Source organism: Rasamsonia byssochlamydoides (genome assembly GCF_041956645.1).
Source record: "Rasamsonia byssochlamydoides strain NRRL 3658 unplaced genomic scaffold VTN77scaffold_24, whole genome shotgun sequence".
NCBI classification, from domain to species: domain Eukaryota; kingdom Fungi; phylum Ascomycota; class Eurotiomycetes; order Eurotiales; family Trichocomaceae; genus Rasamsonia; species Rasamsonia byssochlamydoides.
This window is the reverse complement of record NW_027192407.1, coordinates 284,514-301,148: the sequence shown is the minus strand read 5'-3', so window position 1 is coordinate 301,148 and position 16,635 is coordinate 284,514. Positions and strand designations below refer to the sequence as shown.

The 16,635-nt window shown below is 48.1% G+C and overlaps 6 protein-coding genes across 6 annotated transcripts; 2 read left to right on the top strand and 4 right to left on the bottom strand.

Annotated features, from left to right (window-relative positions):
• Positions 1 to 299: 299 nt before the first annotated feature.
• VTN77DRAFT_3505 (uncharacterized protein) lies at positions 300 to 904 on the top strand (the record flags this gene model as incomplete). Its single annotated transcript, XM_069419461.1, has 3 exons — positions 300 to 390; positions 449 to 509; positions 655 to 904. 3 exons carry the CDS (start codon positions 300 to 302, stop codon positions 902 to 904), a joined length of 402 nt encoding a protein of 133 aa, XP_069278529.1.
• Positions 905 to 2,273: 1,369 nt separating this feature from the next.
• VTN77DRAFT_3504 (uncharacterized protein) lies at positions 2,274 to 2,822 on the bottom strand (the record flags this gene model as incomplete). The annotated part of the gene is made up of 2 exons (XM_069419460.1): positions 2,274 to 2,533; positions 2,594 to 2,822. The coding sequence occupies 2 exons, from the start codon at positions 2,820 to 2,822 to the stop codon at positions 2,274 to 2,276; spliced, it is 489 nt and encodes a 162-aa protein (XP_069278528.1).
• Positions 2,823 to 7,811: 4,989 nt separating this feature from the next.
• Positions 7,812 to 9,090, top strand: VTN77DRAFT_3503 (uncharacterized protein; the record flags this gene model as incomplete). The annotated part of the gene is made up of 6 exons (XM_069419459.1): positions 7,812 to 7,869; positions 7,940 to 8,153; positions 8,212 to 8,299; positions 8,372 to 8,731; positions 8,815 to 8,921; positions 8,985 to 9,090. The coding sequence occupies 6 exons, from the start codon at positions 7,812 to 7,814 to the stop codon at positions 9,088 to 9,090; spliced, it is 933 nt and encodes a 310-aa protein (XP_069278527.1).
• A 699-nt stretch (positions 9,091 to 9,789) lies between these two features.
• On the bottom strand, positions 9,790 to 10,157 carry VTN77DRAFT_3502 (uncharacterized protein; the record flags this gene model as incomplete). The annotated part of the gene is made up of 2 exons (XM_069419458.1): positions 9,790 to 10,092; positions 10,146 to 10,157. 2 exons carry the CDS (start codon positions 10,155 to 10,157, stop codon positions 9,790 to 9,792), a joined length of 315 nt encoding a protein of 104 aa, XP_069278526.1.
• A 1,296-nt stretch (positions 10,158 to 11,453) lies between these two features.
• Positions 11,454 to 13,359, bottom strand: VTN77DRAFT_3501 (uncharacterized protein; the record flags this gene model as incomplete). The annotated part of the gene is made up of 10 exons (XM_069419457.1): positions 11,454 to 11,537; positions 11,601 to 11,716; positions 11,771 to 11,798; positions 11,857 to 12,054; positions 12,120 to 12,334; positions 12,391 to 12,534; positions 12,587 to 12,918; positions 12,989 to 13,061; positions 13,123 to 13,136; positions 13,199 to 13,359. 10 exons carry the CDS (start codon positions 13,357 to 13,359, stop codon positions 11,454 to 11,456), a joined length of 1,365 nt encoding a protein of 454 aa, XP_069278525.1.
• Positions 13,360 to 15,272: 1,913 nt separating this feature from the next.
• On the bottom strand, positions 15,273 to 15,833 carry VTN77DRAFT_3500 (uncharacterized protein; the record flags this gene model as incomplete). Its single annotated transcript, XM_069419456.1, has 1 exon — positions 15,273 to 15,833. One exon carries the CDS (start codon positions 15,831 to 15,833, stop codon positions 15,273 to 15,275), a length of 561 nt encoding a protein of 186 aa, XP_069278524.1.
• Positions 15,834 to 16,635: the final 802 nt, after the last annotated feature.

The window sequence follows — 16,635 nt, the reverse complement described above, 5'->3', positions numbered from 1 at the left end:
GAGCATTTTTCTTCCCTGTCATTATTCGGTACTGGAATCCGTTATAGCCAGCTGAATATGATAGAAAGGGAAAAAAAAAAAGAACTGCAGTCTTGGTGGAGATGTCGCCGCATACCTTGGTCTCCGTTTATATTATGTGCTATATGCCCTGCTAGTAAGCTAGTGAAAGGAGGGATTGTAGTATGTCGTAGGATAAGTATAAGACTCGCCATGCTGCCATCCTCAGAGGTAACGAAATCCGAATTGAGAAAATCTCAAGTTGAATGCCAACGAGGTAATTATTACTCGTAGCAGTCACCATGTTTCTCCTTGCTGCTTCCGTCCTGTCCATTCTGAGCTTCATAACTGCAGGCGTCGCTCAGAATGTCTCTACGATCCCTGCTCTCCTGCGTACGTGCAGTCGTACCTCACCTATAACCAGCAGTTCTATGTCGTTAACAATCTATAGCTTCCGCCGTCAACTCCACCAAATGGAATTTAGCTGCCGCCAAAGCAGACGAATTCATCACGTAGCTGAACCTGACTGAGAAAGCGGGCATCGTCACCGGCAACCTCGGGGCCTGTCTGGGATATGTAGCCCCGATCGAGCGATTGGGATTCACTGGTCTCTGTGGCTGACAGTCCAGCTGCCATTCATCTTGCTGATGAGGCCAGCGTCTTTCCTGCGGGAGTGACAGCTGCAGCCACCTGGGACAGACAGCTTCTCTACCAGCGAGGCGCAGCTCTTGGCGCGGAGTTCTATGGCAAAGGTCTTATATCGCGCTGGGATGGGTATAACCTAGCATTCGCTGATTTCCACTTAATGAACCATTTCAGTCCCGTTTGCGGCCCTCTAGGAAGAAACCCTCTCGAAGGGCGCAACTGGGAAGGCTTCTCGCCTGATCCCTATCAGCGTAGGCTTTAGCTCGAGGGATCTGACGTTGAGTGCGGATGTGACTGTGCTGTAGGCATCCATCCATCAAGCAGGAAAGTACTGTACAAACACCTTGGCCGATTAATTACTCCCGAAACTGCTATGATCACTCACTCACCCAGGTCACGATAAATAAAGCAGTATCCAACAAAACAGGTAGTTAGTTATTAGGTAGTTAATAAAAAAAGTCCAACTGGCAAAAAGTTCAGCCCGTTTTATGGTGCCTGTGGGCCTATGAAAATCCCTGCTTTATCTTTTTTTTTTTTGATTCTTTTTTTATTGTATTGTATTTTTTTTCTGTAATATTTTTTCTTTCTTTTTTTTTTATTAATCCCGCCCACCACCCTATACCCATGTCTCCGCCCACACCCGAGTTTTTTTTCTGTTTTTCTTTTTCTTTTTCTTTTTCTTTTCAATTCTTGCCAGGAGATTTTACACGACCTACCCATTCGATCTCGGACGATCGACGACGGGGAATCGAACCAGGAGCAGGCTGAGTACAGGGTTGAGCTTTTCGCGGGCAGGCAACGGAACTGGCGCGCAGGCAAGCAGTCCGGACCTCAAACAAAGTAGACTATTCACCCACTGGTCGGATGGGAGGGGGGAAGATGTTGGGATTTGTGTTGGCTGGTGGTAGGCAGGCATGGCTTGGTTGTACTGGTGTGAGTCAATGTCTTGAGGGGGAGTTGGGTTGGGTTGTTGCCTGGGTTCGGATGGGTAGGACTGGAGAGGGAAGACAGGAGCAGGGGGAGGGAGGTATCTGCCTAGCGATACCAAGGAAGAGCGGAATGGAACCGATCGGAGACATGGAAATGGAGAGGAATTGGACATGCTCAAACCGGTGAGTAATGTGATGGAGCCTCGAAGAGAGGGGGAAAAAAAAAGGAAAAGCAAGAAAGAGGGAACGAGGGGGGATAATACACCCTGTATGTGAGTTGCGCTCGCTGAATCATAATATCTTTGACTGATGTTTGATTCTCCTAAATTTACAGGATCATCTTGCCTGAAATAAGTTGAATATCTACAAACTCTACCTCAAGTACGACAAGAAGCTGGCCCTCATTCCTTCTTGTACAGCAATATGGTTCATTCTACCAGATAATGCAACAAGATCCTGTTCTCTTCCTCTGTCTTGGCTTGATTGACCATGTCTATTGACTCGTGGCATACCTCAACCTGTACTTGCGACGACATCGAATAGTCAATCTCAGTCAATCCGATCTGTTTCCTGTTGCGGCAAATCTCCGCGGGTGTAGTAACGAAAAAAACTGCTGCGTACTTGTCAGACAGCTGACAGCTTCGTAACTTGGGCAGTGGTTCAAAGTTTAATCAGGAAGAATGTACAAACAAGTTGAGTCCATCACAACGAGCCCAAGGCTTGATTAACAGGCCAAGACAAGCCTAACACAGCCGTGACCTGTTTGACAATGTGGATGTCCATCGCACTGTCCATGAAGACGGCCCCGAGGATGGCTTCGACCGTGGTTGCCATCACTCTCCACGAGACGACGCCCCCCTGAGATGGGTTGGTGTATACGAATTGATCAAGCTTCTTCTGAAAACCAACGTTCGCTAGGTTTTCATTGCTGCCCGTGTCCGAGACGACCTTACCGATGATTCCTGGCGAGCGTTAATTTTACAGCGAACACATGTGTCTCGATTGAACATTCTCTTCCTCACCTTTGAAAGCTCCTTGCTTGTACCCATCTGATACAAGGACCAGCTTGAGTGCTGCATCTCCAAGTAAAGCCAAGTTCTTGTTGCCATCAATGCGGGATGGCATGGTGACCGAATAAAAGCCAGCGGCTTGCAGTGCTTCGCGGAGAATGGCCGGATCATTGAATTGATAGCCGATGATTTCCTCAACGGCCTGAATTCTGTTGTCCACGAGAGGACCAGTTGGAGCCATGATGGATTGTGATGTAGCTTGAGGGCAAATTTGTCAGGATAACCCGTGTGTCAGGACCGACGGTATGAGAACAAGATCTGGTAATCCCTTAGAGTCAGGCAACAAAAAAGGAAAAAGTACCCTTCTAATCAAATCGTATGGGCACGTACACTGGAGCTGAGGAAGTTGATATATATGGAGGGCAAACAGAGCTAGTCCCAATATGGAAGGCGTCACGCGTCACAGCCGCGCCGCCACACTGCTAATGGCCAGGTTTCCGGCAGATGCCGTCAAGGCTGAATTCTTGATGGCAGAGAACAGTACCTGCGCCGTCATTATACTGTCTTCGGGCACGTTTGCGGCGTATGGACAGATGAAGAAATGTTGTGGCGAAGCGACCTAAATTATGAGGCCAAAACCAACGACAAAAGCAAAAAGGAAAAAAAAAAGAAATAATTGTGACCTTGCGAAAACAATTTCATCTGCATCATTGATGGAAAAGAAGCAGACAAGTGGCTGTTTCCGAGCATGCCTGCCTAATAAGGAAAGAACACGGGAGAGCTTGGAGAAGGCTGCCTTGATGTCTCTTAGGCTGACGCCCGCCCATCCTTCCACCCTTCAACGCCACTTCATACGAAAGCTCTGTTTTGAGATCGTGGCAGTGTTCCCATCGTATTTGGTACTTCGTCTATTGATTAGACTAGTGTCCTTTACTCCGATGACGCCCCTTGCCTACCTTCAAGATGACCGCCAGACAAGCAAGACTGACCCCTCGTGAAGTCAGAATTTGAATCACTCAACCTGGAAAGAAAACGCCTCGATGGCAAAGCTGAATGCCCAAGGATCCTTCAATGCCCAATTCTGGACACAGGCTGCACTGGGCACAGGCTACAGACATTGAACGCACGATCCTCGAAAGACTATGAAGGCTGATCCGGTCGATATTTCACTCCTTCAGAAGACCATAACTAATACACTATCAGTCCCTAACATGAGTTAATATCCTCGCAGGACAGTATAGCTAGCTCGTGTGTCTACATATACTCTCTGTTCTGCTTGTGCCACTATTACCATGCACAATTGTACAGTACATACTTTGTACCTTGTAGGTAGTAACCTAGATTGGTCGGTCGAAAGTGATGTGCTGTCCTAATCCATAATGTCCCGTGTAAGTATCAGAGCAGACGATCAAAGTACTTTCACTAATTCCAGTAGGTAACTAACATGAGCTACCTAATCTTCGGGACCATTGTTAGCGCGCCAGTACCAGCTGGCTTGTATTGAGTCTTCTTTCCAAAGCAGTTAACTGACCGTTGGGTACGGCACGCCATGGGTAATCGAAGCGGGATCTCCTTTTTCTTTTTTTTTTCTTTTTTTTTCTTTTTTTTTTCTTTTTTTTTTTTTTTTTTTTTTTTTTTTTTTTTTTTTTTTTTTTTTCTTTTTTTTTTTTTTTTTTTTTCTTTTTTTTTTCTTTTTTTTTTCTTTTTTTTTTCTTTTTTTTCTTTTTTTTTCTTTTTTAGCGTTGTCATCAATAATATTAGTAACAAAAAAAGACAAAAAGAAAAAGAAGAAACAAAAAAGAAGAAAAGAGAGATCCATACATTCAAAGAGCGCATATTTATGACTTCTTCTTGTATTCTATACCTAGAAAAAAAACAGTGGTGGGATGGGATTTATTTCTCTTATTATTATTATGCTTCAGAAGCTCACTCATCTCTTGCCGTACACATTAAACTGATAATAATCAACTACCCTGGCAGGTATCGAAGTTCATCCATAAGAAGCTCTCTCCTCAGCTAATAGGGAAGGCTGACCTGAACGACCAATAATTTAATAACATTTTCAGGGTATCACCGTCAGAGCGTCATCCCCACCTGCATCACAGGTACACGAGGCTAGCACACACTTACTCCTCAACGCCAGCGAATCAACTCCGCCCCTCACCAATCAAGCATTTTCTAGCGTATGCCAGCCCCACTTGATCGACAGCCTTCGTGTCTGTGCTTTTGGCAGGCTGCTCCACCAGTCAGATCGCCGCAACGGCATGTCGCATGTGAAGTGCCGGGGGGTGCCTGTCGAATCCGATGCGGGATATAGGCGCCGGCAGAGTGACACTGACCGCAGGGCTGGATATGAGCAAGTTTTTGTTGACCACTCAGGTCGCTGGAAAGGGTTCACGTTTTGAGGAGAGAGGTTCTGAAAGGCACTAACTAGATGGCATGCAGGCATGTCTTTGTGGCAGCTGCTGCAGGGATGCGATTGTTATATATAGATTTTGAGGCATTTAACTGTATGACTGCCTCCAGAATATTTTGCTTGCGTGACTTACCAGAAAAAAAAACTCATTTTTAGCATCGCTCTCTCCTCAACCGCATTGCGTCAATATATTTATTTCACAAGGAAGAAAGGAAATTCCATTGTCAGGATTATCTCTCCTGTACACAGCATAAATAGCGACCAAGAGCAGTACCAACACCATCACTCTTCCAATCTACCATAACAACCAACACCGTCACTCCTCGATCGTCATCATCATGGGCGCCATCAAATTCCTCCTCAAAGTCATCCTCGTCCCCATCCTCTTCGTTGCCATCGTCGCCATCGGCATCGTCTTCCTCGTCTACCTCTCGCGCTCCCGCCGCGCCCGCGAGGAGGAGATCGAGGCTGCTGCCTCCCGGTTCCAACAACCGCCGCCGGTATCCTACTGGCCTGGGGCGGTGCAGCAGCAGGTGCTGCCCATGGTGCAGAAGCCGGAGCCTGTGGCGTATAAGCCGCAGAGCTATGCTGAGGTGCAGCATACGCCGGGGCAGCAGATGCCGGTTCAGCAGATGCCCGTTCAGTAGGCAGGCAGGCAGACAGGTGTCAGGTAGGGGGAAATGAAATCAACACAGGTGAGTGAGTGAAGTTGGAAGAATATAAAATATTTCTGATGAGAATTTTTTCTCCAATAATTTTTTTTAATGACTGACTGAACCGGTCTGATCAATATAGCACATTATGTACCTCTAAAAAATATTTTTACAGTTTCAGAGAGTGAGCACGAGGATGGACTAGTTGACACATCAACCTGGGGGCGCGTGAAATACGACCCTGTGCCGTCTCTGAGCTCGGAACTCCACTTCATCGACGGATCGAAGACGAAGGACTGGCAAGCCTTGATGAACGACCATACGAATACGAATACGAATATCTACACAAAGAGACTCTTGCTCGCTTTTCGACTGAAACTGAACTGGATAATTGATATGAACACAAAATGAAAGAGCATGCTGGTCGTGCTGGTTATGGGGATGATACCCGAATATTCATTGCTTGGGGCGGTTAATTTACTTATGACTTTCTCGTTTACTTCTCTACCCCTCTCTCTGTCTGTCTGATTCTCTCTCTCTTTCTCCTTTCTAATTGTTGTTGCTGTTTCGGATCGGTAGGAAACTTGAGATCTTTTACGGATAAATGGAGGAAGTCTGCTACTTCACTGTACCTAGTACATACATGGTAGGCATGGATTTTCCAGTTCCAGGATGATCTTTTATTCCTATCATCTATTTTTTTTAATTTTCACAACAAACCAACTACACATACATATCGATAATGGAGAGAGATCAACGGCATCGATTGTTACCGTAATAAACCAAGGCGAGGCACAAGAAAGACAAGCCAAGACATGCTTACTCCAGATAGGTGTCTTGCAATAGTGAGTCCATGCTGATACCATGCAACAGCACTGCACAGACCTACCATAGGCACAGTGCCTTCACGAAAGTTTCCACCAGTAGCCCAATTTTCCGCAAAATCTGCAGTGCACGTTTTGGACCCAGTTTATTTGGAAAAGATTATATATAGAGAGGGTAGGTATTTTTGAAATAGATCTTTAGATAGGAAATCAGCGGAATTATTTTTTTTTCTTATACGGAAAATTTCTTTACGTGAAGCCTATAACAAATAACTGTTCCTTTTTTTTTTTCTCTTAAGGCTAAAGTTGATCTAAAATTTCATAAAAATTTGTATCTAAAAATCAGCCCCTTGACATAAATTAATCTAGGTAAAGACTACGCAGCGTATTGCCTGTACGTATAAGAATATCTCTATTAACAGGAAATTGATTAAATTTATTGTTCAATTATTTATTTTTGATAGTTAAATATTTCAAGAAAACTCGCTCCACGTTTATGCTCAAAACTCTTCTAATTATCATAGTTTAATTATAAAGGGTTCTACAGGAGAAATTTTAGATTTAGTAACTTGGCGGTTAAAAATATATTTTCCTGACAAACACCCTTACTACATGATTTTTTCTAGGAAATAAAAATTTCGAGATCTGCAGTGTTTACGGCAAAATGGCCTCATGCCGGAAACTTGTGAAATACGGAGTACTCACTGTATTAGAAAATATTTAATTTCGGTAATTGCCCCTACCTACCTAGGTGCCTCCACCGAATCTTACATCTGCACTTCCCTCATTGCTTCTCAACCCCAACCGTACCCTGCATGCAGTACATCAATCGAATCCTTAAATCCGGCCCCGTCCATTGGTTTCCCTGCATGCAATGTTCGGAGATCCCTGCCGCTAACCTTATTAACTCCGGACCCTGCATATCGAAGTGTATCCTATTGGTCGGTTGGTTTCCCGGTGGGTCCGTGTCAACGATGAGGCGAGATACCGTCCATGGAAAGCATTATTATTAGGATGCAGGCAAGATGGGGAATGAAGTAGATCCGAATTAGATTTCCACAGGTGTTGTGGTTACTGGGTAAGGTTATATATAGCGTGAGCAGGTCAGGAGAAGAGAAAGAGGAGGATTCACCTGTCGTGAATTGTCTGCCGCTCATTCTCGTTGTGATCGTGTAATTAATTGTTGCGAAAATATAGATACGTACTCACTTGTCAGTCGCTACTTCGATAATTAATTCAACTTTGATTGCGTGAATTAAATCATCATCCGTCCCTGTACTGAAATTTATACCAAGAGCGGATTTTTTTCTTTGAACTTCAGTGAACTCCGAGCAAAGATGACCTTTTCCGAAGCCGATATTCCCGATCTCTCTGGCAAGATCATCATCATTACAGGTGAGCATGTCCACTCACTATACTATAGTCAAGTCATGTCACACCAAATCACTGAAATCGTTAACTACAGGCGGCAACAGCGGCATCGGCAAGCAGACCGTCGCCGTACTGGCCTCGAAAGGCGCCAAAGTCTACCTCGCGGCACGATCGGAGGAGAAGTATCGACAAGCCCTGGCCGACATCCACGAGACGCATCCGGCGACTAAAGCGGCTGCGATCGAATTCCTGAAACTAGACCTGTCAACTGCGGCGGGCGCGAAGGCTGCGGCGGAGGATTTCAAGGCGTTTGTCTCACCCATACGCCCCATTTCATCATGTCGTGATGGTTCTGACGGGGAGCAGGCGTGAGCAGTCGCTGCATATTCTGTACAACAATGCGGGGGTCATGGGTACGGCGAAGGGGAAGCTCTCTGGCGATGGATACGAATACGTAGGTTTTCTGTGAAGAAAGAACCAGTATAGCATCAGTCTGACTATGAGATCCACTGACGACTGACGACAGCAATGGGCCGTCAACGTCTTCGGCCCGTTCGTCCTCACCTACCACCTCCTGCCCCTTCTGATAAAAACCGCCGCAAGAAGTCCTCCAGGAGACGTCCGGATCATCAACACGGCCTCCAGCGGCGCCAAGCAAGCGCCCAAGTCGGGCATCCCGCTCGACGATCCGACCGTGGGTGCATCGCCCCCCGCAAGGACGCCCTTCCAGTGCTACGGCCAAAGCAAGATCGGCGTCATCCTGCTGACGCGGCAGCTCGCGAGGCGATATCCGCGGATCTGGAGCTTTGCGCCGCATCCTAGCCCGGTGCAGTCGGAACTGATGCGGGAGCTGGGGATTCCGCGAGCGGTGAAGTGGGTGTTGGACGTAGGTTTCGTTATCCTTTTCTTCCAGAAGGCCATATCGTGGTTTTGATGATGTTCTGTTCTAATAAGCTTCTTCCACTTCAGCGCATTGTCTTCAAACCCGTCCAGTACGGAGCCCTGACGCAGCTGTTTGCGGGCACGTCGTCGACACTGTCTGCAAGTCAGAATGGATCATATCTTGTTCCACTAGGGTATGTATCGCTTCAATCAGTCTATATATTTCGACACTTCGAACACTGACATTGTCTTCACAGCAAAGTTGAAGACAGGCTCCCGCACCCGCAATGCGCAGACGACCAGTTCGGCGAGAAGGTCTGGGAGTGGAACATCAACGCGATGAGGAAGGCGGGTGCTGAGTAATCTTTCATGGAAGTGAAAGCTTTCTTTGAGACTTATATGACGGTGAAAAAGCTCAGATTCGTTGTGTGAAAGAAGCTGGTGCGAAGCTCGCTCGTAAACATAGGCGAGCGCCAGCCCTGGCCCTAGCCCTAAGCCCTAAGCAGGCGGTCAGGTGACTACGATCACATGAGTTGTTTCCTGATTAGGAAAGGATCGAGTCGCGTAGCAACTAGAGATACCTTTCTCGAACAACTCACTCCTCTCACAGTCTTCGTAGGATTTTTCTTTCTTCTTCATCTTCTTTCTAGCTTCGACTTTGAATCTTAGTTAACTAGACAGCCGATAAATTGATTTGCTTCATTTGTTTGAGCCGCGACATTAAGAGGTTTTTTTTGTTTTTGTTTCCCGTGCATTATTTACTCTACATAATGTGTTAATCTGAAATCTCATATCTGTTGGAAATCCCTCGAGGCTTTACCCGAGTCAGACTCGCTCTTCCCCCCCGTACGTTCAGAAAAGGTCTGCCTTGCATCTTGCAGTATTCATTCCGATGGCGGGAACAATAGTTGTTCTCAACCACAGCACGAGAAAAACTCACGTACAACAAGTTGGAATGGCATACTCCTAGAATTGTACCCCTCTTCTGCGTCCCCATTCCAGTCCTTAAACCAGGGCACATTGAGTTCAAAGACTCTGGTCTGCCGAATCTGGGATAACGGTTCAACCACTTGACGGATCCTTTCCCGGCCAACAGGGGCACGTCCCCCAATATGCATGTACAGTTCTTCTAGGCTGGCGAGACTCCCCAGAATCCTGCATGCTTCTTCCCACGTCGTATGGTCGTATGGTGGGACCGTCTCTACCGGTGGGTACATCGAGAATGGAAACCAGTGGGTGAGATGAATAACACGGATCAGATTCAGACGAGATGGTAAGACTGTCTGGGACATGCTGAGCACTGTATCCACATGGTTGAAGTGGAAAGAATTGTCTGTATAGAGGAGGTGCACCGCTTCCGAGTATCTACTCTTTGTTGTTAGCCAAGGCATGGTGAAGAAGGATCACTCTCAACTGACATTACTCGGCATGTTTGGAGTAGAGGCAGGAGATCGGGACAAACTGCAGAAACCTCCCTGTGCGGATATGTGTAGTACCCGACCCTCAGGGTATGGCGGTGTGGTCCAAATTGTGCTGTGGTTTGACCCCAGCATAGATGCCGGCAAGGTGGGATATCATCTTCCCGATCCACCCCACACTGGATCGCCTTCAGCTTTCGCGGTGCCCGCACCACGTGGAGCGAGAATCCCCCAAGGACTTCTTTCCAGATCTGCAAGCGGATCTCGGGTGGAAGGCGCGCAATCAGTGACGACTGATGTTGACTGAGAATGCGCTGCTCTTTCTTGAGTCTCTAGAAGAGATTTCGCAGCCGGCGATTTTCTCGGTCTTCTTCCAGTCGAGGCGTGAGCGCTCGGGGTCGTCGTTTCGGAAGTGGCCTGGCAGCATTCCTTTTTCGCTGCTTGGTAATTCTGAAGTTGGTTAGATAATCACAAAACCATTTTCTTGTTGTCTGGTGGACCATACGGTAAAGGCCAACGATTCTCGATGATGACATCCCCTGACTTGACCCGTTAGATGTACACTCCAAAAATCAGATCGAGAGGTCTCTTGACCTTGGCCTCCAAGCCAATTGCGGTGCTGTTTGGGGCAGCTGAGGAACCTCCTTTCATAGCTGCAACTGTCTGAGCTTTCATCCATCTCGTACCTCCTCGAATAGAGCAGATGTTCATATTGAATCCTAAGTCTGCATATCAAGCGACAACGCTACCTACAGGCACCAAGCCATCAAAACCAGACAGTGCGCAAGTTGACTGTCTAATGATTATTTTCGGAAGATCAAGGAAGAGGCTTAGATAGACCGTGGCAGGAAGGTGGGAAGCGGGAGAGAGAAGCGTCTTGTATAGACAGACGACTTGGCCAGTCAGCCAGCCAACCAGCCCTGACCCCTTGGCCCTAAGCCCTAATCCCTAAGTCCTGGATCCGGCAGCTGACCTAAATCCACATGCCCATCACGAAACAGACACCACTGCTACGACGATGGGGATGAAGTGTATTCCAATCGCATGCGTTACCAACATCAGTTGAAAAGAGCAAAATGAGGAGGAATTCTGATAGCAAATTTGATAGCAAATTTCGTCCACATTCATGGGCTTATTATATACGGTTTATATATATTATATATATACTATCTCATGTTCATCACTTCATCTCACGCATCATGCAATATGCTAGCAAGTCATCGTCCCTTCATCCATTACTCAAAAGGATATCAACCAAAAGTACGTCGAAACACGTCAAATAGTTTCGAATGACAGCAGTTATTTTTATCATGCGTTGCTGGCGCACGAGAAACTGCTGCCAGGGGGGCTGTCGTGAATCGCTTTGCCGGAGACATACAAGCCGAGACCGCACTGAATTGTTGTTAGTCAACATTGCAGGAAGATAATCAGTTATCAGCGAAAGGGTTAACCTACCAGACAGCCACCGATGCCGACGATGAGGAGATTGACAACGGTGAGGAAGATCTTCCTCGGCGAGGAGAACCATTTCCCCTTGTTCAGAAACAGCCAGAAAATTCCGCTCAAGCCATCTGTTTCTGGTTAGTAACTTATCATTCTCATCGAGTCTGATTGCGGAGACTTACAGGTAAACCAGCTGGCGAAAAGGGCGGTCTAAATTGACACTAGTTAGCCCATATTTCATCCTCTGAAGTCTGTTAGGAGGACATACGATCAAACTCAAGAGATTGTTGAAAACGGGAATAGACTCCGCGATGACCCATGCAATAACCCACAGGACCAAGGCGATACCCACCCAGGCTCCCAGCGACAGCAGACTGCGCTTGTGCATGTGGTCGGTGCCGCGGAAGATCCGGACGTAGATGTACTTGCAGGCAACGTGACCGTTGATGACACCAGCGATGACGATCTAAGACAGTTAGTAAATTTTCCTAGAATCGGAATTGCCACTGTTTGCAGAACGGCAACACATACAGTTGGAATGGCAATGCCATAGGCGACTTTGCTCATGATGGGCCCCGTCGACCCCAGGGCAGGCGAGGCAACATCCTTGCCGCCGTACCGGTAGATAACCACGGCAGCCACCAGGTACATGATCGTGTCGGTAAACTGCAGCATGTAAAGGGTCTTCGGATAGTCCGTGGGGACCTTCATCTCCGAGATGAATCCAAAGAACGCAACATGGCCGGCTATCACCTGCAGTCAGCAGTGTCGCTTCCCCTACGAAAATAAAGACAAGACAAACCATATGCGAAGACGATGTTAGTCACCGCCATAAAACCATGATAGAGACTGGTGTGGAGGGTAGCGTCGACATGGCCGTTGCTGGGGCGCTCAATGCCAATGGCGATCATCGTGATCAACACGGCGGAGAAGATACTGATGAACGCTGGATCATGGTCAGCATGGTAGTTTGAAAGGATTCAAGTGATAGTTCTTACAGGCAATCGAAAACCACGACACCTTCTTGAGGGTGCGAGGCAGGGCGCCGATAAACGAGACAATCATCCCGACGATGCCAAACACAATGGAGCAGGTTCCATGGTTGGTCAGGGTGTTCATCATGACGGAAAAGGTCAGCACATGGCTGCCCATGATGAAGATGAGGAAGAGCAGCTGCGCGTTGCCTAGCAATTCGCGTCCCCACCGCCCCAGAAGCACTTCTCCAGCGTCAGCCATGCTGTGGACGTGGGGATAACGTAGCTTGAACTGGCCGATCACGTAGCCCGTGTAGGTCGCGATCGCTGACAGGCCGAGAATCAAAATGATGGCCCTGGGCTCGATCAGTATGACATGCCAATTTGTACGTAGATCGTGAAACTGGTAGATGAGGAGGTACTCACGGGACCAGGCCTAAAGCTGCGACTGCCGAAGGCAGCGACAGGATTCCCAACGACACGGTTTCAGCAATCATGACTGTAGAATATTCTCCGTTAGCAAGTCCAGTCGACAGAAAGAGAATTGCGACCGATCGTACTCATTCCACATTGCCTGGATTTTGACGTCTGGTCAGCTACCACACCTGTCCGTACTACTATTCAACTGACACTTACCACCACTCCATAGTCCGGTATTTCACCTCCGCAAACTCCTCGTTCCCAAAGGGATCCTCATATTCGGGCGCCTCGCCCTCGAGGTACTTCTTCTCATCCTGCACCGCTGGCGGGCTGTATGCGCCGGGCTCCAGGTCGTCCACTGCGTTGTGCGGCGCCATTGTCCACACGGCTCAGATCGATTCAATGTCTGAAATTGCTAACTCGGACAGTCGTTTCGAAAAGAAATCAGTTGAGCCGGTGTCAGTGTGGACAGGCCGGAGATGAGATTGGTGTCGCGTGCCAGCACACAGAAAACACCAGCGAGCGAGGAGCAGGCAGTATTTAGAACGAAAGCCATCGGTGAAGCAGTCATAGGCTTAAATTTTAATATGCACGTAGCCATTGGGAGCGGTGATCCGCGGTATGCTTCTGTTCCGCCACCGGGTGGCCGATGGAGGCTCGGCAGTGGGCCATGGGCCTCGCATCGGGACGAATCATGGATCAACGACGTAACAGAAACACGACAAGAAGCTGGGGAAACACCCACTCTGTCCCCAAAACGGCTCCAGAGGCGGTTCTTCAGCCTCCGATGCCGGAATATCCACTGTCGAAGTGATAAGGAATGACAGAAAAAGCATCAAACGGACAGGAAATTTTTCTTCTTATTCTCGGTATTTTCTGGTGATGTTCTTCAAGCTTTCGGTACGGCTGACAAGCCGGGATCGCCCTCGCCCACCAATCAAGCAGCCGGTTCGGGATGAAGGCAGGAACGCTGAGCCTGCATGCGGGAGGCGCCGATCCAGGAAACCGCCACCCACCCGACCAGCCTGATGCGGCCTGCCGATGCCGGCCCAGACTAACTAGTCAGACGCGTCCACCCGACGCTCGCTTATCTGAGCCCAATCAGCCGACAAGTATTATTCAGGTCGGTGTGCATGGACTCAACCGATCACGTGACATTCAGCGACCCACTGGGAGATTAACTGGCCGGGGCGCGTCTACTCCACACTACGGAGTTCCAGTCACGTGATGTCGGGGAACTTAGATGTGCACGGAAAGCATAGCTGAGTCAGCACTGCATAACTTCATATTCAGCCAATGACTACCGCATTCGCCGACGTCCAGCTGCATCTCATCAGTGTAGTCCCGATCCCTAAGCGCACATGCGTGCCAGGGGTAGTTTGGATTCATCCAGAAGGAAGACAGGCGATTCGATCAGAACGCCGAGTTGCCGACCGTGTCAGATCGTATCCTAGAGGAAACCCAACAATATCTCCGTACATGTACGGACTACGGAGTACATCCTCATGCCCAGGAAACCACTCAATGGATTCTGTGGGTCTTTTAATGATGCCGACTGCACTGGCTCCTCTGATGCAAACACCCACCATTCACATTATTAATATTACCTAATAACAACCCAGACAGGCACATATTGTGCCAGTACTCCATACTCTGTATCCTACCCCGGTCTGCTCCGTACGCGGAGAACCCGGAATGTCTCACACGTGATCCACAATTCCCCAGTGAGTGGTNCTTCCCCATGGGGAAGTTTCTCCCTACTCTCTTGGCCAGTTCTACTCTCATTTAATGAGTTTTCCACGAAACAAAACACGTCATCAATCTTGTCTTCTCCTCCTTTCTGCTCCTGCTCTGTAATAGATGTACTTCGTACTGTACATGCATGTCTAACTCCACTTTCTACTTTTTGAGAACTGTTCTTCACAACATATGGGGCCAGCCACCACACGATGAGCGCCTCTTCCGCACGAAGTGGAGAAGCGCGGGTTATAATAAGGAGTACTCCGTACATGCGCAACGGATTTCTCGCTCGACTTAGTGGTACCAGCTAAGTGCTTGCCACAGTACTTGATCTCTCTCATTATCTTTGCATTCCACCTTATCACTTCTCATGACAGCCTGGATATAGGAAAGGGAACAGCAAATCAAACATGGTATCCGCAACTGCACAAGTACCGATTTTGGGATTTTGCAAGACGGTCCTCTATGCCATACCTAAGCTGAGCTTTCCGAACCATCCGTGTCCAAACTCCACTCCCTTCGTCATCGGAGGGCTTTGCTCTTCCGCTCCTCAAAGGCCTGTATGGCCCATTGCCCAATTAAGGTTCCTAGTTCCAAGCGGAAATTCAGCCAAACAGCCGCCCAAGTCCCATTCTTGCATTAGCTCACCATCCAGAGAGCCTCGCAGCCTCCCGATTCGCTCCAACATGACCACCTCGCGGTCCCGGCGGTAAATAATCGCCTTGGAGAAGCGGTCGTGGAGGTCGTTGACCAAGCTATCCATAAACAAAGGACATACGCCGGCGAAAATGGCCGGGTTGACTACCGGCACGCCATTGGATAGAAGGTCCGCTGTCAGAGTCTTGATGACGATCCCCCTGTCTGAAGATCCGGTCCGTGGTGCGCTGCCGGGCCGGCGGTAAATGAACCGCTTCATGAGTTCGTAGAATACGACGGCTATTTCCGGAGCCGTCCTATCCCCAAACACCAGTTTCCAACCATTTCCACGAATCCGCGTGGGAAGCAGCTGGTGGTTGACCAGACGAAGGGGACCGCTGGCGGTGACGTCCTCTCGATCCTCACACAGGACCTTGTTAGTGAAACGTTCGAGATTGGAGGATGGCACAGTCATGTCACTCTACCCGACCCTGCAATGCAGTGGATGGATGGGCCTGGGGCGGAATGCGTTCCGTCGAGAGGACGAGGTCTAGGATTATGTCGCGGATCTCGCGGGGAAGACCAGCAGCGAGGGTGAGGCCATTGCTGGGTCTTAGCTTGAGGAAATATCAATAATGCTAGCCAAATTTCTCGTTTCGTGAGCAAATTCTGCGAGTTGAGGTCAAATCGGTGTGTACCTGAACGATGAGCACCAGAAACAGTCCATTCTTTTTCATCTTTTCAGACGAAATTCAATTTATCTCCGCATGGTCAGTACGTAGGTACAAAGGCATGAAACTGTCGGAATTGGACAACATAATTGACGCAAAGAAGGGATTATCTGGATGGACTTTCTTAGGTAGGTAGCTGGGATTCTGACGTCCATCGTGTACACGTGTTCAAAAAAAAAAAAGAGCGATAGAGAGAGAGAGCTCATGAGCTTTGATTGAGCAAATATATATATAACTCGGAGATTGAAGGTATCTACTACAAGCCCTTGCCATCCAGGACATGGAAGCATCTCACTTTTTTTTGTTTCTTTTTCCTTTTATATATAAAAAAGGAATTTCTGCTTTACGGACTGCTGACTACCTATACTAACAGAGTTCCTCCTCGTCTTTGTCGTGGTTTGTCGACTGACCTGACCCGACCTGACCTCGTAACCCGCCCTCCTCCATTGGACACACGAGTAAGAATGAAAGGAGCCGAGCGATATACCTTACTAAGAAGGTAGGATGCAGACAAAGTGAACGCACTTCTTCAAACTGTCAGGCCGG